Here is a 23,835-nt window from a genome sequence, read left to right as displayed (position 1 = left end):
GTAATGATCATGGTGATGACTTTCCTAGTGCCTTCTCAGATCTATCCAGTTGGACTTTCTGTAGTGATAGAAACCTCTCTCTATTGTCCGATATAGTAGCCACTGTCCACATGTGGCTATTGAGCTAGTATGACTGAGGAACCAAGTTTGAAATTATTTCACTTTAATCAATTTAAATTTAAATAGCCACTTATATCTAATGGCTGTAATATGGGATAGTAAAATATTGTTAAGCAAAGAATCATTTATTATGGAGTTAGTGTTTTGTATTACATATTTTATTATATTTTAATTTAAAATTTATTTTATTCATATGTGGAATATATAGTTTTATTTAATTATAAGATTATGTACACAGAATACCTCACTATTTTGGGTTCACTATAATTAGATGGTGACCTTCAGTTCGAACACTGAGTAATGGGGTCTGATTGTCAAAAAGAGATTAGAGATTGCTTAGTGAGATTTTTGAGGAAAATAATCTGTAGAAAAGATTTGGATAGGATGAATACTTCCTTAAATGGGTCAATTTTTTTTCTTTCTAATTACAGGAAAGCAAAGGCTATGATTTTGAATCTGAAACAGACACAGAAACAATTGCCAAGCTTGTTAAGTACATGTATGACAATCGGGAAAGTCAAGATACCAGTTTTACTACATTGGTGGAGAGAGTTATCCAACAATTGGTATTAAACCACACTTCTAAAAAAATTTATTTGTCAATTACAGTTTACACTCAATATTATTTTAAATTAGTTTCAAGTGTATAACATAGTGACTAGATAGTCATACACTTTATAGAATGTTCCCCCAATGTTTCCAGTACCCGCCTGGCACCATACATAGTTATTACATTATTACTGATTACATTATTACTGATTTCCTTTGCTGTAGTTTATATCCGGGACTCTTTTGTCACTACCAATTTGTACTTCTTAATACCTCTTCCTCTTTCACCCAGTCCTCCAGCCTCCCTCCTGTCTGGCAACCATCAGTCTTTAAACCACACTTTTTTTTTTTCTTTTACGTGAGAGGAGATAGTGAGACAGACTCCTGCATGTGTTCCTACCAGGATCCCCCTGGCAACCCGCCATCTGGGGCCAGTGCTCAGTCAGCTTAGCTGTCCTCAGTACCTGGGGCCAACTCTCAAACTAGTTAAGCCACTGGCTGTGGGATGGGAATAGAGGGAGAAAGGGGAGAGGGAAAGGGGGAGAGAAGCAGATGGTCACTTCTCATGTGTGCCTTGACTGGGGATTGAACCTGGGACATCCACACGCTTGGCCAACACTCTATCCTCTGAGCAACTAGCCAGGGCCTAAATCACACTTTTAAGATAATTATTGATGCCTGACCAGATGGTGGCTCAGTGGATAGAGCATAGGCCTGGGACGCTGAGGACCCAGGTTTGAAACCCCAAGGTTGCTAGCTTGAGTGTAGGCTCATCTGGTTTGAGCACGGCATCACTAGCTCGAGTGTGGGATCATCAACATGACCCCGTGGTTGCTGGCTTGAGCCCAAAGGTCATTGGCTTGAAGCCCAAAGGTTGCTTGCTGGCTTGAGCAAGGGGTCACTTGCTCTGCTGTAGCCCCCTGGTCAAAGCACATATGAGAAAGCAATCAGTGAACAACTAAGGTGCCATAATGAAGAATTGATGCTTCTCATCTCTCTCCCTTTCTGTCTGCCTCTCCCTATCAGTCCCTCTCTCCGTCTCTCCGCCTCTCTTGCAAAATAATAATAACTTATTATTATTGCCGCTCTAAATCCTTAAAATTAAGTTTGAGAAGCAGGAACTATATTAATTTAAAATATTTAGTATTTTACTTCCATATATATAACTTTGCAACTTCAGTAATTTTGAGAGATTGTTGTTTGACTGATGACCTCTCCTGTCCCACACACACTTAAAATTCTACTTTTTTCATTATAGCTTTTTGTCACGGGAATTAAAAGTAATCTAAAATCAAACAAATTATTCAAAAACTATGCATACACACACAAACTTATACATACCACACACAAACATGCATAAAATACACAGTCGGGGGACTCATCTCTTCTTGCTTCCTACTCCAGTGTTCTTCCCAGTCAGTAACAGCGCAAGGGTAGCTTCACTTTTTTTCTGGGATAATTTCTACATGTCTCTGAGCCAGTATAGTTAACTCCTTTTTTTTTTTTTTAGGGGGACTTTTCCTTGGCGTTGTGCTTTTATAGAAAAGTATTTCCCAGCCCAAGAGAAAAGTGGTACTCTTCTTGATCCCATCCCAATTGCCCTAATTAAAGATTAAACTTCCACAGAAGTCTAAATGCATAGTGGTTTCCACTCCCCTTTCCCACTCATAACCTCTAGCTTTCCCATTTAAAAGACCTTTACTGCCTGACCTGTGGTGGCGCAGTGGATAAAGTGTCAACCTGTAATGCCGAGGTCGCCAGTTCAAAACCCTGGGCTTGTCTGGTCAAGGCACATATGGGAGTTGATGCTTCCTGCTCCTCTACCTTTCTCCTTATCTCCCCTCTCTTAAAATGAATAAAAGTAAATTTTTTTTTAAAAAAATAGGCCTTTACTGCTCTATGAAGGTCCAACCCTCACCTCCCACCTCCACCGAGTCTTATGATGTCTACAGTAGAGGAGACAGGAAGATGGAGAAAATAGTGGACTGTGCCTTCCCTTTACTCAGGGCAGAGCAATGTGCCTGCCTTCCCAACCTATTCTTGTTTCTACTCATATAACCCAGTTTTTGTTCTGTGATGCTTCCTTCCTTATCCTGTATCATGCTCCTCTTTTATTCATGCTTGATTTCTTTAGGTCCTGTCCCTGGGAAGGTTGGGTAGAGGGTGTGGTATGGGATGCACATTAATAATTGTGATTGTATATATTTATCGCCAAAATCAAAGTCAAAAAGTTTATAAGTTAACAGTGCTGTGAATTACTGGTCCAGAGAATGGGTTTTGGATGTTGAACTTAGGACCTTTCCTAATTCTATCTTCCCCTTACTAATGTATAGTATGGGTGATACGATGTATTTATTGAGAATTGTTGGTAATGTGTACAAAGGTGACTTTTTAAATGGTCTGTTTTGGAACTAATATATGTTGAGCCTATTTCAAGAGTAGGTTTGGTTAAGAAGTTGGTTTTGGATATACCAAAGCTCAGAAGGAAGTGTCTACTTAAAATTTAGACTTGTTTATAAACTAGTGTAAAAGAGCAATTGTGTAAACAAAAAATTTCTCTGTTAAAGCCAGTATGTTTTAGTCATTTCACATATGGTAACTGATTATCATATGTATTGCTAATCCTTTTCTCCCCCTCCATAGGAAGGTGCCTTTGCACTTGTATTTAAGAGTGTTCATTTTCCTGGCCAAGCAGTTGGTACGAGGTATACATAAATTTAATAATGCCTAATAATTATATGTGTTTTGAAACTTTAATTGTAAGTTTATTTTCTTACATTATAAATGACCCTTCACTGTAAAGGCTTTTATAGCAACTGCTCAGTTTTGTGGCTTAGTGTGAGAGCCACTGTAGAAATATGTAAAAGAATGGGCATGGCTGTGTTCCAGTAAAAATAGGCCTAGTCTGTGGGTCATAGTTTGCCTACTTCTGTTATTGAATATTTTTTTAAAATTCTGTTTCTATTTTTCTTTTGTTATATCTGGAGTTGAACTTGGAGGGAGAATTTAAATTTTATTTGGAGAGTGTTTTGTTACCACATTTAAATTTTATATCATTAATGTGTTATTTATAAAAATGGTTTAATTCTGTTTACTTTTGTACTAATAGACGAGGTAGTCCTTTGCTGATTGGTGTACGAAGTGAACATAAACTCTCTACTGATCATATTCCAATACTTTACAGAACAGGTAAAACTATTCCTACATCATGCCACGGGGAAAATATATAATTTGAATGCAGTAGATGTAAAGAACTATTTTCCTTAAATTGAAATAAATACCTCTTTGGTTGGGCTCACTTGTATATAGTTCTGTCTAGACATGAAAAGGATTTGTTCTGTGATTTCTCTGACAAGTAGAATTTTTTTTCTGTTGTATATCCCTAGCTAGGACTCAGATTGGATCAAAATTCACACAGTGGGGATCACAGGGAGAAAGAGGTGGGAAATGTGCTCTGCATGAGTGGGGAGGAATCTTATCCTCTTTTGTTCATTCTTTACTAATTCTTTGTTCTTGGAGTGAATGAATGTGCTGGGCCTCTAAAAATGTGCTTATTTTATGAGGAAACATATTTTTACATTTTTCTAAGTTGCAGAGAATATTTTGTCTGTCTGCTTTTGGCATTTAGAAAACTGCTTTTAGTAATGTTTCTTTAAAGTCTTGGAGATTGAAAAAAATTGTTCTTTTTTTGTTTTAAAATCATGTAGGATACATGTTTATAAATAAGATGCTAAGATAAGGAAAAGAGCATGCTGTTGTAGATTAGACTCAGTGGTAGTTTGAATAATTTAGCCTGGGTTTTTTTGTATCCCCCTCTCCCCCCGCCCTGTGCGCCGACCAGGATCCACCTGGCATGCCCACCAGGGGGCTATGCTCAGCCCCTTTGGGGCCATTCTAGCACCTGAGGCAGAGTCCATGGAGCTGTCCCCTCAGCATATGGGCCACCTTTGCTCCAATGGAGCCTTGAATTCAGCCTGATTTTTAACTGACTAAGTCAGTTTTAATGTTTTTTATTTTATGCATGTCATTTTACTTTTAGATTTAGATTCAATATCTAGATTGGCTTTGTTTAAATTTGAACTTATGGGTCCCTTTTAATTTATATTTGAATTTTTTATAGGACTTTTAGCTATACAAACTCTGGATTATTTTATTGATATAATTAAACAAAAAAAAATATGTGCTCTTTCCATTTACTTAGTTCTAATAGTAAATTCAGGAAATTGGAACCCATATCATTAGTGTATAATTCTTGGTTTCTTGAAAAAACTTAGCAGAGTACTTTAAACCTATTAATCTTTAGATAGTGATTGATTTTACTATTTTATCTATAGCACAAAGTTACTTTCTTAAATAACCTTCAGTTCTGAGATATTAGAATTTCTTATCTTTCTCATCCCCCTTCGTCCCTTTCCAGAAGAAAAACTAGTCTACCAGTGAGAGTACAGATTTCAGGTCCAGAGTTCCAGATTTTTGTTTATAAAATTCTGCTGTGTATATATTACCTATGTGATACCTGTACATTGTTTTAAGCTGCTTTTAGGAACAATAGAAAAACATTGGCTAAAAGTCTTAAGAAGTTGGAGGAGAAATTTATCACAATACAGATCTTTTTGAGATCAAGGTTTGTGTTTTAGTAACCCTTATCTCTCTAGCTCCTAATAGATAGATAGTGTGCAGCTCAACATTGAAAAGGCTGCTAAGGGGAGAACCCTGAACTGGAATTCAGGCTTATACTCTTTTTCTCCAGGTGACCAAAGAAAGTGAAACAATAACTTTGTATTCCACTTAAATCAGATGAGATAGTATAGAAAGATATTTTATAGATTGTAAGAGTCATGTAGATGTCACATAGTAATGGTCTTTCCATTTAAATTGGCAGTGGTATCTCAGCTTCTTGTAAATATTAGAATTAAATATACCTCATTACTTGAAGAACAAGATAACCAGTACTTGGAGAAAGAATATAGCGAAATTCAATCTTATTAGTGCATTTTATAACCAAAACTGGTTGTGTTTATATAAAATATATAGATGTTGGGCTATCCTTTTATCTGTTTTTTAATTCACTTTTTTTTTTACATATAATAAAGTTCACTCTTTTTCATGTAAAACTTCCTGTGTTCTGTCAAATCCGAACAGTTATGTAACCACCACTGCAATCAAAATGCAGAAAAATTCCATCCCCAAACATCTTTGCTCCAGCTGCAACTTGTAGTTAACCTTTGTCCTATTCCTGGCAAACAATGATCTGTTTTATCTTTCTTGAGTTTTATCATTGCTAGGATATTACCAAATATTTATTTTTTAAAGTGTATCTTTTCTGCCATTGAATTTGTAATTTGTATGGGAAGAGCTATTTTGTTTTCATGCCTAAACCACACCAAATAATTATGGATTGTTGAGAACTTTGCATATATGTTTCTTTCTTTCTTTCTTTCTTTCTTTCATTTTTCCGAAGTTAGAAGCGAGGAGGCAGTCAGACAGACACCTGCATGCACCAGACCTGGATCCACCCGGCATGCCCACCAGGGGACAATGCTCTGCCCCTCAGGGGTGTTGCTCCGTTGAGGCTGGAGCCAGTCTAGCACCTGAGGTGGAGCCCATGGAGCCGTCCTCAGTGCCCAGGCCAACTTTGCTCCAATGGAGCCTTGGCTGCAGGAGGGGAAGAGAGAGAGCGAGAGAGAGAGAGAAAGGAGAGGGGGAAGGGTGGAGAAGCAGATGGGAGTTTCTCCTGTGAGCCCTGGCCGACACCCTACCACTGAGCCAACTGGCCAGGGCTATGTTTCTAAGGATAATTATTTCCAAGTTGTTTTGGATGTGCATTTATTGACACAATATGAGTTTTTACAAGTATAAGGTCTACCGGAAAGTTCTGTCTATTTCTATCACAAGTTTTGACGCATAAGCATGTTTATTTGGTGCATGTGTGCCTCTCTATTTTTATTACTTAATGTATACATACTGATGTAGCAAATGAACTAAAACAGAATTGATTCACGTTAGTCTTATGTGTGAAGCCATAGTGTACCCATGGCTACTGATAAAGTTCATTTACGCCACTGTAATTTTTACGAATTTCAACAAGGAAAAAATGCTACAGAAGCATGTCTGTCACATCCACCATATTCCCCGGACTTAGCACCCTCCGACTATCACTTGTTTTTGTCCTTACAAAATTTTTTGAAGGGCAAAAAATTCAAAAATGAAGAAGATATCAAACACAAGTGATAGTTCAATTTTTTGCATCAAAAGATAAAACATTTTTCAAAAATGGGATATACAAAAAAAAAGGGGATATACAAATTGCCCTCATGCTGGCAAGAAATCATTAATAATAATGGCAATTATATTATTTAATAAAGTTTATTGACAGTAAGAAAAATTTGTATTTTGTTTTATTCCAAAACCAGACAGAACTTGCTGGTGGATCTTATACATTTATGGTATTCTCTGGTCATTCTGTCCATAGGTTAGAAGGTCTACTATAGTCTCATCTTGGATAAAGGTGCACTTTTGTCTTTATGACATTTATATAGTCTTTAGTTTAAAAAAATATATTTAGCTAATTTGTCAAATTTCAATATGCTTTGTGATTTTTTGTTTTTAGTATGCTTTCCAGTTTTGACTTTAGTTGGGAATGAGCAAAAGGAAAAAAAAAATCTTCAGTGACTTGAATTAATTAGAATGCCAGAATTCTAAAGTGCTAGGATTAAGAGGATATTAGCACTGCAAAAGGATCAAACTTTGTATTAACTTAAACTTTCAGTTTTAAGAAGGATGAGGTTCTAGGTTTATAATATTTTCATTCCTTATTAGTAGGTGCCACATAGGATATATGATGCTTAGAGAGCTGAAAGTACCTTTGCTTTGGCTTTAAATTACAATTAATGGAAACTACATCTTTTTAAAAATTTTTAAAAAAATTTGACTACATCTTGATTTGTTATGCTGATTTACTATTAAAATCTAGTAAAATTTTGTTATTAAATAATTACTCTGCCAGTTTTCATTTTATTTTTCATTGCACAATTTTGATATCTTAAATGTAATTGTATGATCAGTTTAGGCATACAAACATATATTAATCCCATTAAGTTTAGGCTATACATACATTTTATTAAAAAAGCAATATTAATGAATTAACTTGCCTATTACCTGGAAAAAACATATATTTAAAATATTTATAATGTAGCACTGTTTTCACCATGCTCCCTTTAATAGTTGCTATTTCACACTATACTTTTTGTCCGTTGTTCTTGTTGGCTTATTGCATGAAAATAAGGTGATCTACCCTTTTTATAGCACTTAAAAGTTGCTGGAATTATTTTGTGTTGCTATGGTTTTTTGTGGATTTTGTAGGATATATGTATATTTATATATTGCCCTCATTTTCTACATGTTTGCCAATTCTGATAACTCTGCTCTAGGCAAAGATAAGAAAGGAAGCTGCAACCTCTCTCGTGTGGATAGTACAACTTGCCTTTTCCCTGTTGAAGAAAAAGCGGTGGAGTATTACTTTGCTTCTGATGCAAGGTGAGCTTCCTTAGTTGATTCAAAGAGAATTTTTAGTAAAACTTATTATGCTGTAGGAAACCAAAAAGTCGTTTTGTGTAAGTCTGGTTATGCTGTATAGGAGACCTTTGTTAACTAAGGAAGTCAAAATCTTTTTGGAGAGGTGGATATGGCTTTTCTCTCAATTCAAAGCACATGGGTCAGTTTACAAAGAATAGATAGTAGTCCTTGAGACTTGTTTCATTCAGTGTATATACTCTGAGCTCTGGTATTATTTCCCCTCTCCTTTTAGGAGCCTTATCCAAGTTTTGGAGGAGAAATTTTAGATTGGAGAGTAGAACAGTTTAGTATTTCACCAACTATATTATAGTTGTTAAACCATTGTGCGTTTAGTCTAATGTAGACACTTATCTTTTCAATTCAGAAAAAATTGGCAGCATAATCACTTTTACAAATTAAGAGATTTTTGAGAGAAAATGCAGTTAGATATTTAGATGCATTTATAAGTTAAATCCTGATTATAATGGGGATAAAATGGAATCATTCAAAATTGTAACAAGTATTTGAGTCATTCATTGTGCCTGAAAGTAAGGGGATCTAAAAATGACAAATGATGCAGTTTAGGACTGCAGGAAATGCATTATGCATTATCTCAGTGGGAAAACAAGCCTTAGTGTGTTCTGATTCTTGCAGGTGTGTAGTCAGTGCTAAGATGTGTCATTGCTGTCATTAAGTAGGTTTGTTCCAGAGCTGACAGTTATGGCTTAAATAAACTAGAAGTTGCAGAAACATCTCAGTCTTTTTTTCATTTATTCATATGTTTGTATTGAATATTAGCAAAGCATGTGCTGGACTTAGAAGATAATGATGAGTAAAAATAAAAATATTACTTGTCATTAAGGAACTTTGTTAATGGAGGAGACAAATTTTAATCAGAAGTCACCCAAGTGTAGAATTCCAGCTGTGAAAATAGCTACAGAATGCTTATAACAGGGTGACTTACCCTCCAATGGGTAAATTAGTTTAAGGGAAGGATGCTTGAAATGAGAGTTAAAGAGACAATAGGAATTAATTACGTGAAGACATGGAGGAAAGACCATTCCTTCTTTTCAGATTGATCAGCCTGTGGGTGGGAGTGTGGCTATAATAGGGAGAGGAAGTTTGGTGGGCGATGAGGCTAGAGAGGGAGGTAGGGGTCATGGTGACGCATTTTGTTGTTTTCCTAAAAGCCAAAGAGAAGCAGTCATGTGGTTTGCTTGGCAAGGGAGAATTCTGATTAGAATTGCCTTTTGATATCTGTTTGGCAGAAATGGAGAATGGATAGAGGGAGATTAGAGGAAATGTGGGTGGACAAGTTAGGTGGCTACCATAGTAGTTCAGCAAAGATCTGATGATAGCTTGAACAGGTTTGTGGTGGTGGACATAGAAGCTTTGAAAAATACTTAGGAGTTAAAATTGGAGTACTGGGTGATGGATAGAATGAGGAAGAAACAACCATGCTTTCTTTCAGATTTAATATAATTCAGTTTAGATTGCTGCAAAGAGATTCTTTTATTCATTGTCTCCTCTTTCAGGGGAATGGCAGTGATAACCAGAAAGGTATCAGAGATATTGCAGGATGATAGTTTGTATTTAAATTTAGTTTTGGTGTCCTAATGATAGTTTTATTTGTAATAATCATCTTTGATTATGGATTGTATATCTTCTTGAATGTTTTATAGTGCTGTCATAGAACACACAAATCGTGTCATCTTTCTTGAAGATGATGACGTAGCAGCGGTGGTCGATGGCCGTCTTTCTATCCATCGAATTAAACGAACTGCAGGCGATCACCCTGGAAGAGCTGTGCAAACCCTCCAGATGGAACTCCAGCAGATAATGAAGGGTGAAAGTTTTTGTCATATTATGCTTGGTATCCTTAATGGAAAGGGTACATCTACTTCCTGCCCTATTATGAGAATCTGCTAACAGTGCTGAGCGAAATCTTCCACATGATTAATGAAGGGATAACCCCATGAGAAAAGATGATTCTTTGAAGAAATTATCTGCTAGTTTTATAATAGTTTTCCTTCAAACTAATTAATGCTTTATTTCTTTCTAACATTAATAAGAGACTATTTAAATAGTACTTGATATTTTTATGATACTTTATAAACATAATTTGTGTTTTATTCTTTGTTCCTCTCTTATTCTGTGCTCCAGTTTTCTCATTTATAGAATGGGAATAATAGGGTCTACCTCATTGTTATTTTGAGTATTAAAAGAGCTAATCTATGTAAGCCCTTAGAATAGTGCCTAACACACTTAATAGGCCCTATGTAATGTTTGCTGCTCTTATCTATTATAATTCTTATGATTATGGTTTTTATTTTTCTTTCTGGTGGATTTCTGTAAGTGCTCTATGTCAAGTCTTTACTATGTCACCCACACTACAATGCTGAGGTAGCTGCTGTTCTTATTTTATGTATTAAGGTATTTCCCCAGAGCTACTTAGCTCATAAGGATAGAACCTTGATTTGAACCTAGATCTGACTCCAAAACTTAAACTTGTCCCACTCCCCTGTTTTTCTGTAACTGCATATCTGACGTGGTTTTTCCTCCTTACTCATTTTTCTTTAGATAGGGTAAAGTGTCGTGTATGAACATTGTCCTCTACTGCCATGACCTTTTGTTTCATTTCATTTATTACTAAGATTATGTTAAAGGAGATAGACTTTCAGTTTTGTACAAATTTGTTATTCTTTGGCTTGTTAATTTTTTTAAAAAATATTTATTGATTTTTTAGAGAGAGAGGAGTGAGAAAGAGAGACAGAGAGAGAGAGAAGGGGGAGGAGCAGGAAGCATCAACTCCCATATGTGCCTTGACCGGGCAAGCCCAAGGTTTCGAACCGGCGACCTCAGAGTTCCAGGTCGACGCTTTATCCCACTGCGCCACCACAGGTCAGGCTGTTAATTTTTGTTTTAATGATGTAATTTATCTTCCTTTAGGCAACTTCAGTTCATTTATGCAGAAGGAAATTTTTGAGCAGCCAGAGTCAGTTGTGAACACAATGAGAGGAAGAGTCAACTTTGATGACTACACTGGTAATTACATATGAATTATTTTATTATTTCAAAGTCCTGTGGGGGTTGGCATCGACAGCCTGAACGTTCATTGTCCTTGATCGCCTTATAGAACACGTGGCTGCCAGTCATCTTTTGAAATCCTTCATGTATTATTCCACTGAGATGAAGTGACCTGGAACAGTCATATTCATAGAGGCGGGAGGTAGGGCAGTGGTTAGCAGGTACTAGGGAGAGGGGAGGGGTGGGGAGCACAGAGTTTCGCTTGGGGAAGATGAAAAAGCTCTGGAGATGGATGGTGGTGATGGTTGCACAACAGTGTGAATGTGCTTAATGCCACTGAATTGTACACTTAAAATTAGTTGAAATGGTAAATTTTATGTTATGTGTATTTTACCATGATTAAGAAAAAGTGAATAATAACTCATTGTTGCCAGAGCTGAGGGGAAGGGGAAATGGAGAGTGAATACTAACGGATTTGTGGGGTTTTGGGGGGGAAAAGTGATGAAAATGTTCTAAAATTAGATAGTGGTGATGGTTGCACAACTCTGAATATACTAAAACCCACTGGTTGTATATTTCTAAAGGGTGAATTTAATGGCATTTGACATATCTCAATAAAGTAGTTATAAAAGATATTTAAAAGTGGCTAGAAAGTCACATGTGAAAATTATGATCCATTATGAGGGTATTGAGGTGGTTTTCCTGGGACTAAAAATCATTAAGAACATTTAACTTTTTTAAATTTGACAAACCTTTGTTGGGTACCAGCTGTATACTAGGGACTGTCCTGGCATTGAGAATCTTGAGACTGAGACCTGGTCCCCTTGCAGGGAAGCTTACATATCGCTACTTAGTCTGGGTTTTTCTTTCCATTTATAAATGAGTAAAAGTCTAAACTTCCTCAGAGACTTTTAAAGTATTGGTCTGATGCCTTCTGGGATAAACCTGTACTTTTTTGCGTGTTTTAGGTAGCGGTGAAAGTACAACCCTGCTCTTATTTCTGGAATTTTCTCTAGATCTTGTCTTGGAGGACTTTGTGTACCTTGCTGACATGAGTTTAAGATCCACAGTGTGTGGTCATAAGATGTTTACAAAATGTTTATTGCTCAGGTTAGGTTTTTGGAACATTAGTCATTCATCCTGACATGTTTAATAAAACAGTTTAACAAACAAGCTTTGGGTGATGCTTCTCAGAATTAGGAATTAGTGTTTGAGGAATAATAGCAGGAATGCAAAGATCTCTTTCTGAATCAGTATGTCAGATGTACAATATTAGTGTCTCCTTTATACCAAGACCTACTAATTAATAGGGAATGATTTCTTTGAATAAATGTTGTCTATATATCTCTTCCTTTTCTGAGCAGCATTAGACTTCCCGCAGGAGAGATTTGTTAGAGCTTGAATTATGAATTGAACATCTGTGTGCAGAGCACCATGCCAGACATATCAGGAAGTATCGAGTACTTAGTTATCTTTTCTTGTTTTTAAATTTTTTTTCTTTTTTTCCCCCCCAAAGTTAGAAGCAGAGAGGCAGTCAAACAGCTCCTGCATGTGCCTGACTGGGATTCACCCGGCATGCCCACCAGGGGACGATGCTCTGCCCTTCTGGGGCATTGCTCCATTGCGCCTGGAGCCATGGAGCCATCCTCAGCGCCTGGGCCAACTTTGCTCCAATGGAGCCTTGGCTGCGGGTGGGGAAGAGAGAGATAGAGAGAAAGGAGAGGGGGAAGGTTGGAGAAGCAGATGGGCGCTTCTTCTGTGTGCCCTGACCAGGAATCCAACCTGGGACTTCCACACGCTGGGCCGATGCTCTACCGCTGAGCCAACAGCCCAGGGCCTAATTTTTTTTTAAGACTTTATTTATTTTAGAGAGGGGGGAGAGAGAGTGATAGAGCGAGAGAAGGAGGGAAGGAGCAGGAGCATTAACTTCCGTATGTGCCTTGACTGGGCAAGCCCAGGGTTTCAAACCATTGACCTCAGCTTTCTAGGTTGACGCTTTATCTACTGCACCACTATAGGACAGGCTAGGATGTTAGTTATCTTTGATGTAATCTTCTCTCTGAGGTTTTTATATTCTAACGGGATGACTATATAATTAACTAAAGAAAGGTAAAATGTGATAATTGGCATTAAAAACAGTTTAATATTGAGGTGTTTAATGTTTAATTTAGAGAAAGTAGAGAATGAATCTGTTTGTGGGCAAGGGCTTTGGAGCCAGGAAAGCTTCATGAAGTAGGTAGCTTTGGGTTTTAAGAGATTTGGAAGGGCCCTGGCTAATGGCTCAGTGAATAGAGCGTCGGCCCAGTGTATGGACATCCCGGGTTTGATTCCCAGGCAAGGCACACAGGAAAAGCGACCATCTGCTTTTCCCTTCCTCCCTCCTCCCCGTCTCTCCCTCCTCCCCGTCTCTCCCTCCTCCCTTCCTGAAGCTAGTGGCTCTATTGATTCAAGTGTGACCCTGGGAGCTGAGGATAGCTCAGTTGGTCCAAGCACATCAGCCTCAGCTGCTAAAAATAGCTTGATACTCGAGCATTGGCTGCCCCAGATCATGTTGCCAGGTGGATCCTGGTTAGGTGCATGCAGGAGTCTACCTCATTGTCTCCCCTCTTCTCACCTAAAAAAACAAAAAAAACCCAAACAAAAAAGAGATTTGGAAGATTGAATAAGTGAAGGTGAGGTAGAGCCATTGCAGTTGGATAGAACTGTATTAGCTAAGGGGATATAGTGGAAACCATCAGAAAGCTCTTTATGGAATAATATGTAGCCTAGTTTGCCCATCTAGTGCTGGAAGAGGAGTAAAGAACAGTAAGTCTAGAAGAGAAGGTGAAAGGAACTGCCGAGGAGGGCCTGGAATGTGTGTGAGTATATGTGGGGTACTTCTTCTGTAGAAATTGCAGAGCTTTTAGGAGACAGGAGAGCCGGAGGAGCCGGAGGTGATCATAGTTATACTCAGGTGCGCTTGGTACCAGTGTCCAGTGTGCATTGGAGGAGTGAGTGGTTGAGATGCAGTTGCCGGTTAGGATGTTGTCCTGTTGGGGTGAAGTGATGGGGCAGAGGAGGGAAGTGGGACTGGGAGAGAAGCAAGGGCAGTCTAACAAGGACCTGCATGTGCCTGTGTGAGGAGAGGGGGGTGGTTATGATGGTTGAGGTGGAAGAACTGGGAGAGTGGCAGTAAATGCCATCAAAGTCTTTATGGAAATAAGATCAGGGAAAAGATTTGTTTTATAAGAAAAGAGAATGAGACAAACTTTGAAAAATCATGATTTTAAAAGGCACTTTTATCAATTTTATGTGTTTCTCATAAAAATTCTATAATATACACGGGATAGCTATTACCTTTTTTTGATGTTAAGACAAGGAAATTAAGGCTTTGTCAATTTGAATGTCTTGCCAAAGGTCTTATCACTAGTCATTTCCAGAGCCAGACCAGCCTCTTGTGTTCGGTAGTGTTCCCGAGTGTGCTCCGTCCCTGCCCCGTCTTCTAGACACTCTTGCTGCTTCCAGTAGAGGTGGCCTGCCTTACCACAATTAGGTTTCTCCAAACTGTCAGCAATTCCGATTTTTGGTGACTCCTTCAGAACTGCCTCAAACGTCCCTCAGCCAGTGGGGAATTTGCTAGGACTAATTTTAGGGAAACACTTGTGACAACTTAATTTCACCAGGTCTCGCCTACACTCTGTCTGCCTTTTTTTTTTTTTTTTTTGTATTTTTCTGAAGCTGAAAACAGGGAGAGACAGTCAGACAGACTCCCACATGCGCCCGACCGGGATCCACCCGGCACGCCCACCAGGGGGCGACACTCTGTCCACCAACGGGCGATGCTCTGCCCCTCTGGGGCGTCGCTCTGTCGCCTGGGGCAGAGGCCAAGGAGCCATCCCCAGCGCCCGGGCCATCTTTGCTCCACTGGAGCCTCGCTGCGGGAGGGGAAGAGAGAGACAGAGAGGAAGGAGAGGGGGAGGGGTGGAGAAGCAAATGGGCGCTTCTCCTGTGTGCCCTGGCCGGGAATCGAACCCGGGACTTCTGCACGCCAGGCCGACGCTCTACCACTGAACCAACCGGCCAGGGCCCAGTCCGTCTGCTTTTATACTGAGTCATCTCCAAACTGATTTGCCTTTGTACAACCCCGGCCCAACTTCCTACTGTTGTTTCCTTTCTTCCCAAACCTTGCTGATGTCTGTAGGGGAATACTGTAGGCAGAAGTACATGAACAGCCTTGGTCTACTGCAGAAACAGCCGGAAGGCCAGTTTGGCTGGTATGGCCTGGGTGAAAAGAAAGTGCTAGAAGGTGAGCTCAGATTTTAGCAGGAGATGGGGCATGTGGACACTTGAAGGCCATAATGAGGAATTTGGATTCTGTTCTAAGTTATTTGGGAAGTTATTTGTTGTTTTATTTTCCATTTTACTAATTTTTAAAATAGAGAAATAGAAAAGGAAGAACTTAAAATTATTCAAAAAAGGTAAAAAGCAAAAAACGTGCTTGGTTCCATATTGTAGCCAGTTAAGGTAGAAAAAAGGGTGGGGAAATGAAGAACAGGACAAAGTAGGCAGACTGTTGTTGGGTCTGATGCAGGAGAATGCTGCTTGGGTGTGCGTATCTGTCTCCTAAGCCATACTCTGAACTACCTTGAGGGGGCAGCGCTGGTAGCCACACAGTGCCTTGGACAGTATATTCCCTGGTGGGTGTTCAATAATTAAATGAATCTTGACTGAACATTTTTCACAGGTAGAAAACTAGCTTGTGTAGAAGGGTTCATAGACAAAGTACCCATAGCTATAGAGACTGAAGAAGGAGGACAGACTCATCTAGAGGGTTTTGAGATCAAGTTTATGTTTTTAAAAAAAATCACTCTCTTGCCTGACCAGGCGGTGGCGCAGTGGATAGAGCGTCAGACTGGGAAGCGGAAGACCCAGGTTCGAGACCCTGAGGTCACCAACTTGAGCGTGGGCTCTTCTGGTTTGAGCAAAAATTCACCGGCTTGGACCCAAGTTCGCTGGCTCAAGCAAGGGGTTACTCGGTCTGCTGAAGGCCCGCGGTCAAGGCACGTATGAGAAAGCAATCAATGATCAACTAAGGTGTCACAATGCACAACAAAAAACTAATGATTGATGCTTCTCAAATCTCTCCGTTCATGTCTGTCTGTCCTTGTCTATCCTTCAATCTGACACTCTGTCTCTTAAAAAAATAAAAAATCACTTAAAAGATCATTTTGGCTGTGAGTGGAGAAAAGGCTCTAGGAGATAGAATACAGAAGAGAGAATAGTTAAAAAGGTTGGTCTCATCCAGGGGAGACATGTTGGAGTAGGGTGATGATATTAGAGAACTTGAAGGTAGAGCTCCTAGGACTTGTTCATGGAGTGGATGTGGAGGAGGAACAGGAACAATAAGGATGAGTCTGACATTAGGTGAATGAGGTGGGAAAGACTGAGAGGGGAGTGGGTTTATATTGTGTTCAGAGCACTGTTCTGGGTACTGTAGGGGAAATGAATGTACCCAAGACAGTTCTTTTTCCAAGCAAGCTTTTTTTTTTTTTTTTTTTTTTTTTTTTAAACACAGAGACAGAGAAAGAGTCAGAGGGACAGACAAGGACAGACAGACAGGAACGGAGAGATGAGAAGCATCAATTATTAGTTTTTCATTGCTCATTGCAACACCTTAGTTGTTCACTGATCGCCCTCTCATATGTGCCTTGACCGCGGGCGTTCAGCAGACCGAGTAACCCCCTGCTCGAGCTAGCGACCCTGGGTCCAAGCTGGCAAGCTCTGCTCAAACCAGATGAGCCCGCGCTCAAGCTGGCAACCTTGGGGTCTTGAACCTGGGTCCTCGGCATCCCAGTCCAACGCTCTATCCACTGTGCTACCGCCTGGTCAGGCCAAGGAAGCTTTTAAAGATATACTTAGATATAAAATTTACTGTTCTTGGTGTTGAATTCAGTGAGTTTCAACAAACTTCTACATGATCATGATGCTGACCTCTATACACAGTTCCATCACCCTAAAAACTCCTTGTGCCCCTTTGTAATCAGTCCTTTCCCCACCTCCAGACATCAGCATCTACTGAGCTGGTGTCTGTGTTCCCATAATTTTGCCTTTAAAATAACTTTAATGTTTTTCCCATTGATTTGAGAGAGAGAGAGAGATGAAGAAAGAAAGGGAAAGAGGGGTAAGGGAAGAGAGAAAGAGAGAGGAAGAAAAAGAAGCATCAACTTACTGTTCCACATAGTTGTGCACTCACTGGTTGCTTCTCATATGTGCCCCGACAGGGGATCAATTCAGCAACCTCAGTGTGCTAGGATAATGCTCTACCTACTGATCCACCTGACCAGGGTCTTAAGATAACTTTTAATCTAAAGAAAGGAATACAAAAATGACCGAACAAGTTAAAGAATGATAAATAATGTATTTTGTGGGCATGTAGGAGGGGAGTGAGTAAGTCTGCGGAGACCAGTTAAGTTGTGCCTATAGAGCAGGGGTCGGAAACCTATGGCTTGTGAGCCAGATGTGGCTCTATTGATGGCTGCATCTGGCTCTTAGACAAGTCTTTAATAAAAATAATAATAACGTTAAAAATATAAAATGTTCTCATGTATTACAATCCATTCATTTCCTACCGCTCATGTTCATGGTTGTGGGTGGCTGGAGCCAATCACAGCTGTCCTCTGGGACAACACCAAATTTTTATTGGATAATGCATAATGTACACGGGTCGTTGTTTGGCTCTCATGGAATTACATTTTAAAATATGTGGTGTTCATGGCTCTCACGGCCAAAAGGGTTCCCGACCCCTGCTATAGAGAACCAAGAAAAAAAGAAAACCTATAGCGAACTATTCTCCTAGAAGGAATACGAATCCTTTAAAATTCTGTTGCTTCCCAGATTGGTAGTGGATGCTTGTGAAAAGTGATTGCTTTTTCATATGGTTCTTTCCTAAAGAATTGTATATATGAACTTTTATTTCAGTGAACTTGGGCGGTTTGAAGGATCACATTAAGGAGATCCAGAGGTGCCGGCGTCTGATTCTTATTGCTTGTGGAACAAGTTATCATGCTGGTGTAGCAGTAAGTGGCTTCTTAAAATCTTAATTGTGTTATGTTGGGTATTAGAAGATACCTGCAGACAAGTAGTACCTCCAGTACACACTATGTAAAACTATCCTTTGTTAAAGTATGTTATCCTTTCATGTCACATGACAAAAATCAAGAAGGTTGGGGGGAGAAATTGTAATAAATGCTTGGAATTACTTATTCATGGAAGATCTCCTTTAGAAATGTCCTTAGATATACAGGTAGATTGCCTTCAACCGACTTGGTTTGTGAAAGGCAAAGAAAGGGCAGGTGTGTGCACCGCCTTGGCCTTGTGGTCTAGTGGCATGCCTGCCTGCTTCTATAAGAGCAGTCGCTGGGTTTTGTTTTCCATTGCTCACTTGTTCCGGGCAGATGGCTGGTACCATGTGTGAACCTCAACAGGAGAGGTTTACTCGGCAAGCAGTTTCTGCAGAGGAAGAAAGTGTGCCTTTTGTCAGACTTTGTTCTTTAAATTGTTATTTTGGAAGCTGAAATTCTGTATTAAAGAAGTGTGTTGGTTGTCAGTGCAGAAGCATAGGAATATAAAGGTTGGTCTTTTAATCCAGAAAATGAGATCTGTGTGTAGTTTATGTGCTGCCGATGTAAATAAGTACAGAAGACCCGTACGTATTCAGTTGCTATTTTTAGGATGAGTCCCAAAGTTCATAACATAGTAATTTTTCATTTGCTGGGGCACAATTTTTTTTTTTTTTTTTAGAGAAAGGAAGGGAGAGAGATGAGAAGCATCAATCAACTCATAGTTGCATCACTTTAGTTCATTGATTGTTTCTTTTAAAAGCCTTGGCTGGAGTAGAGGCTCAAGCCAAACCAGTGTCCTCTTGCTCAAGCCAGCGACCTTGGGATCATTTTGATGATATCATGCTCAAGCTGGCGACCTTGGGGTTTTGAACCTGGGATCTCAGTGTCCCGAGTAGACTCACTATCCACTGCACCACCACTGGACAGACATAAATATATATGTGGGAGCCAGTCATTTAGTGGGTAGTACTAGCTGGTCACCCAGCCCTTGAATTTCAGCAGGCTTTACTCTTCTCTAAAGTTCCTCCTCAGCCCCTAGTAAATACATGGTCCTAAAAAGGAAAGTCTGCAATATTAAAGGGAAGAGTTCTGAAAAGCTGATTGTTTTGAACATGGGGGGATAAAAGAATGAATTAAAGGCATTTGTGTAAATTAAGGGATTGGTTAATTTAGTGGTGGTTTAAATCTATTACTGAATGAGCCCTTTATTCAGAAATTGAAAACATGATTAAATATCTAATGCTAAGCTTGGATTTTGGGGCAAAAGTTATATGCTCTGTTAGACTTTTCAAATTATGACTTTTTTTTTTTTTTTTTCATTTTTCTGAAGCTGGAAACAGGGAGAGACAGTCAGACAGACTCCCGCATGCGCCCGACCGGGATCCACCCGGCACGCCCACCAGGGGCGACACTCTGCCCACCAGGGGGTGATGCTCTGCCCATCCTGGGCGTCGCCATGTTGCGACCAGAGCCACTCTAGTGCCTGAGGCAGAGACCATAGAGCCATCCCCAGCGCCCGGGCCATCTTTGCTCCAATGGAGCCTTGGCTGCGGGAGGGGAAGAGAGAGACAGAGAGGAAAGTGCGGCGGAGGGGTGGAGAAGCAAATGGGCGCTTCTCCTGTGTGCCCTGGCCAGGATTCGAACCCGGGTCCTCCGCACACTAGGCCGACACTCTACCGCTGAGCCAACCGGCCAGGGCCCAAATTATGACATTTGAGGAGATGTAAGATTTTTTGTTTTTGTGGATGCTGAGACTACTATAGTTAACAAACATTAGAAATCTCATGGTTTATCATACAAAATAGTGCCATTAATGCTATGTAGGTTTGTTCTTTTTTTGGTGGAGTCATGCATTTGCATAACTACTTTTTTGGTATATGCTGTATATCCTGAACAATAGCAATCAACTAAAATCATTCTAAGTATAGCTTGCTTTTCAAAATGTTAATTGTCTCTGGGTTTTTCTAGCAATGTGTAATGGAATTTAACATTAAATTAGTCTCTTAGAATGAAAGTATGTCATTATATGTCATTCTGTCTATTTCTAAAGAGTTGCTTCCTCTGGAAGAACAATTGGCACAGATATAGCTTGAGATTACTTTTTGAGGTATAGTATTTTAAAATATTTGGTAAATTGCCAAATTTGTATCTTTTCTCTTTTAATTTTGAAGACTATAATTCCAATGTGACATTAAATTGTAAATTAGGGTAGGAAAGTTTGAATTATGTTTGAGAGAAAACATTTAATATTTTAGTATTAGCTATTTATGTAAGATTAGTAAATGAAAAGACATCAGCAGAAAAGATTATTTAAAAATAGCAACATAGTTTATCTGTGAAGGCTTTCTATATAAGCTGTTATAACATTTTTAAAAAGTAACAAACCAAAGTTATAGAACAAAACTGTTCAGTTCACATTTGTGGCAAGAAAGTTAAAGGGATGTGTTGTTAGGAAACCTTTGCTGTCCACAACTGCGAAGGAGGAGTGTAGAGATGGTGCAGAGAGGGCCAGCCTCTTGCCTAAGAAGCAGACGATCTACACAGTTACTGTTGAAACAACGAAAAGTTTTTTTCTGTCGTTTTTAATATTCTGATGTTTAAAGTAAAAGAATTGAATTAAAATGGAAATTTAGTGAAATGAATGTTAAGGGGCTCTTTGAGCAGAAGCATACTACCTCCTTCTTTTCTGTCCATACTATAAAATTTGAGAGCACTGAGCTTTCTGAAACAAGATTTCTAAAATATATTGCCTTTCTTTTTTGAAAGGTACTATTTATGGATTCATAGTATTTTTGAAGTATTTAATTTTTTACTGGGTGTTTATGTATCTGTTATCTTATTTGAAATTTCTAAGTGACCAGATATTACATGAAATGTCATTTAAAGATAAGGAGTTGCAAAGTTAGAGAAAACACACAAGCTAATTCAGAATAGTGCTTTTTCTACTTCTCAAAATATTTTATATATGGGGTGCATTTGCTTGTAAGAATACATGCTTATAACTGTCTAAAAAGACTTGTACCAAAATTTTAACAGTGCTTATCTCCTGGGCGGTGGGATTTTGATTATTTTACTTTATATGCTTTAATCTTTATTGTTTATATTTTCTAACAATGTGCATGTTTCATTTTTATAATCAGAAAAAGTAGGCCCTGGCCTGGTTGGCTCAGCGGTAGAGCGTCCGCCTGGCGTGCGGGAGACCCGGGTTCGATTCCCGGCCAGGGCACACAGGAGAAGCACCCATTTGCTTCTCCACCCCCACCCCCTCCTTCCTCTCTGTCTCTCTTTTCCCCTCCCGCAGCCAAGGCTCCATTGGAGCAAAGATGGCCTGGGCGCTGGGGATGGCTCCTTGGCCTCTGCCCCAGGTGCTAAAGTGGCTCTGGTCTCGGCAGAGCGACCCCCGGAGGGGCACAGCATCGCCCCCTGGTGGGCAGAACGTCGCCCCTGGTGGGCGTGCCGGGTGGATCCCGGTCGGGCGCATGCAGGAGTCTGTCTGACTGTCTCTCCCCGTTTCCAACTTCAGAAAAATACAAAAAAAAAAAAAAAAAAAAAAAAAAAAAAACCAGGAAAAAAAACAGGAAGAAAAAAAAAAAGAAAAAGTAAAAACTGTGTATCGAGTTCAAAGAAGGATGATGTATGGGAGTATCTGAAGTAAGATTGTTTGACCAGATTGTTTTTTCTTTACAGACACGTCAAGTTCTTGAAGAGCTGACTGAGTTGCCTGTTATGGTGGAGCTAGCCAGTGATTTCCTGGATAGAAACACGCCAGTTTTCCGAGATGATGTTTGCTTTTTTATTAGTCAGTCAGGTATGCTCATTTTAAAGATTGAAGGAAAGGAAAGTCATTCTTTCTAACAATTATTTTGGCAAAAATCAGTATTTAAGATAAAATGGTATTGCAGATAACTTGACAGATAGAGATTTATTTTGATATTATCTAATTCTTAAAGAATTAGTAAAATTAACACATTTTATATACAAAAGACCAAATTTTTAAAGACAAAGAAGGAAAGGAGATCTTAAAAAGTGAGATTCTAGGCCCTGGCTGGTTGGCTCAGTGGTAGAGCGTCGGCCTGGCATGCAGGGAGTCCCGGGTTCGATTCCCGACCAGGGCACACAGGAGAAGCGCCCATCTGCTTCTCCACCCCTCCCCCTCTCCTTCCTCTCTGTCTCTCTCTTCCCCTCCTGCAGCCAAGGCTCCACTGGAGCAAAGTTTGCCCGGGCGCTGAGGATGGCTCTGTGGCCTCTGCCTCAGGTGCTAGAATGGCTCTGGTCACAGCAGAGTGACGCCCCAGATGGGCAGAGCATCGCCCCCTGGTGGGCATGCCGGGTGGATCCTGGTTGGGTGCCTGCGGGAGTCTGTCTGACTGCTTCCCCGTTTCCAGCTTCGGAAAAATACACACACACACACACACACACAAAAAGTGAGATTCTAAAAATAAGATCCTATTATTCAAGTTTTGATAATTTATTATTTTAAATGCATGCTTTAGATTTCATTGAAAACAAATGATTTTGTTGAAAGTGTAGTCAATTTTTTGTTTTCTCATCTAAGAAACTGCATATATTAACTCTAGGTGTTACTTTTGTCTTCGTTTATGCACAGGTGAGACAGCAGACACCCTGATGGCTCTTCGGTATTGTAAGGAGAGAGGAGCTTTGACTGTGGGGATCACAAACACTGTTGGCAGTTCCATATCAAGGGAGACAGACTGCGGAGTTCACATTAATGCTGGGCCTGAGATTGGCGTGGCCAGCACAAAGGTATTCTTGACTTAATTCTTTGTGATTATTTAATCATAGTATTGGTGAAACAGGCTAATCTGTATCTTGTATTTTATTTGTTAACATTTATAGAATTCATAGTCTACTAATTATTGTAAGACTTAAGGGTCAATAATAGATAAAGTACTTGTTGTTTTCTCCCTCACTCCCCATTTTAAGAATTTAAAAGGGACTCATATATATAACATACATTTGTTTTGGAAAGGTATCTGCTGGCTATACCCATTCATCACTATAGTCCTCCTTCTCTTATTATGTCTACTAAGGAATTAGAAAACTAATAAATTAGAAACATTTGGTTTAATTCTAATAATTTTTTATGTTTTAATTTACATATTTATAGTTTTAATAAATATGCCAAAATATGCATTCTACCTTTGAAAATTTGTAAAGAGGAAGATACCTTTGGTATAGAGTTTGGCAACTAAAATATAAAAATAAAGCCCTGGCTGGCTGGCTCAGTGGTAGAGTCAGTGGTGTGTGGAAGTCCTGGGTTCGATTCCTGGCCAGGGCACAGGAGAAACGCCCATCTGCTTCTCCACCCTTCCCCCTCTCCTTCCTCTCTCTCTTTCTCTTCCCCTTCCTCAGCCAAGGCTCCATTGGAGTGAAGTTGGTCTGGGTGCTGAGGATGGCTCCATGGCCTCTGCCTCAGGTGCTAGAATGGCTCCAGATGTAACAGAGCAACTCCCTAGATGGGCAG

At 39.5% G+C, this 23,835-nt stretch overlaps 1 protein-coding gene across 1 annotated transcript in view; it reads left to right on the top strand.

Annotated features, from left to right (window-relative positions):
- GFPT1 (glutamine--fructose-6-phosphate transaminase 1) overlaps positions 1 to 23,835 on the top strand; it is a 72,086-nt gene that overhangs the window by 34,545 nt on the left and 13,706 nt on the right. The window contains exons 6-14 of the mRNA XM_066267298.1: positions 552 to 686; positions 3,313 to 3,374; positions 3,779 to 3,858; positions 8,100 to 8,205; positions 9,906 to 10,069; positions 11,173 to 11,268; positions 18,208 to 18,305; positions 22,038 to 22,158; positions 22,957 to 23,114. Of these exons, the coding sequence (XP_066123395.1) occupies positions 552 to 686; positions 3,313 to 3,374; positions 3,779 to 3,858; positions 8,100 to 8,205; positions 9,906 to 10,069; positions 11,173 to 11,268; positions 18,208 to 18,305; positions 22,038 to 22,158; positions 22,957 to 23,114 (1,020 nt within the window). The remainder of the gene's footprint in view (positions 1 to 551; positions 687 to 3,312; positions 3,375 to 3,778; positions 3,859 to 8,099; positions 8,206 to 9,905; positions 10,070 to 11,172; positions 11,269 to 18,207; positions 18,306 to 22,037; positions 22,159 to 22,956; positions 23,115 to 23,835) is intronic.

The sequence above is a fragment of the Saccopteryx bilineata genome, chromosome 3 (genome assembly GCF_036850765.1).
Source record: "Saccopteryx bilineata isolate mSacBil1 chromosome 3, mSacBil1_pri_phased_curated, whole genome shotgun sequence".
NCBI lineage: Eukaryota > Metazoa > Chordata > Mammalia > Chiroptera > Emballonuridae > Saccopteryx > Saccopteryx bilineata.
The sequence above is the reverse complement of the archived record's forward strand: the minus strand, read 5'-3'. Positions and strand labels throughout refer to the sequence as shown.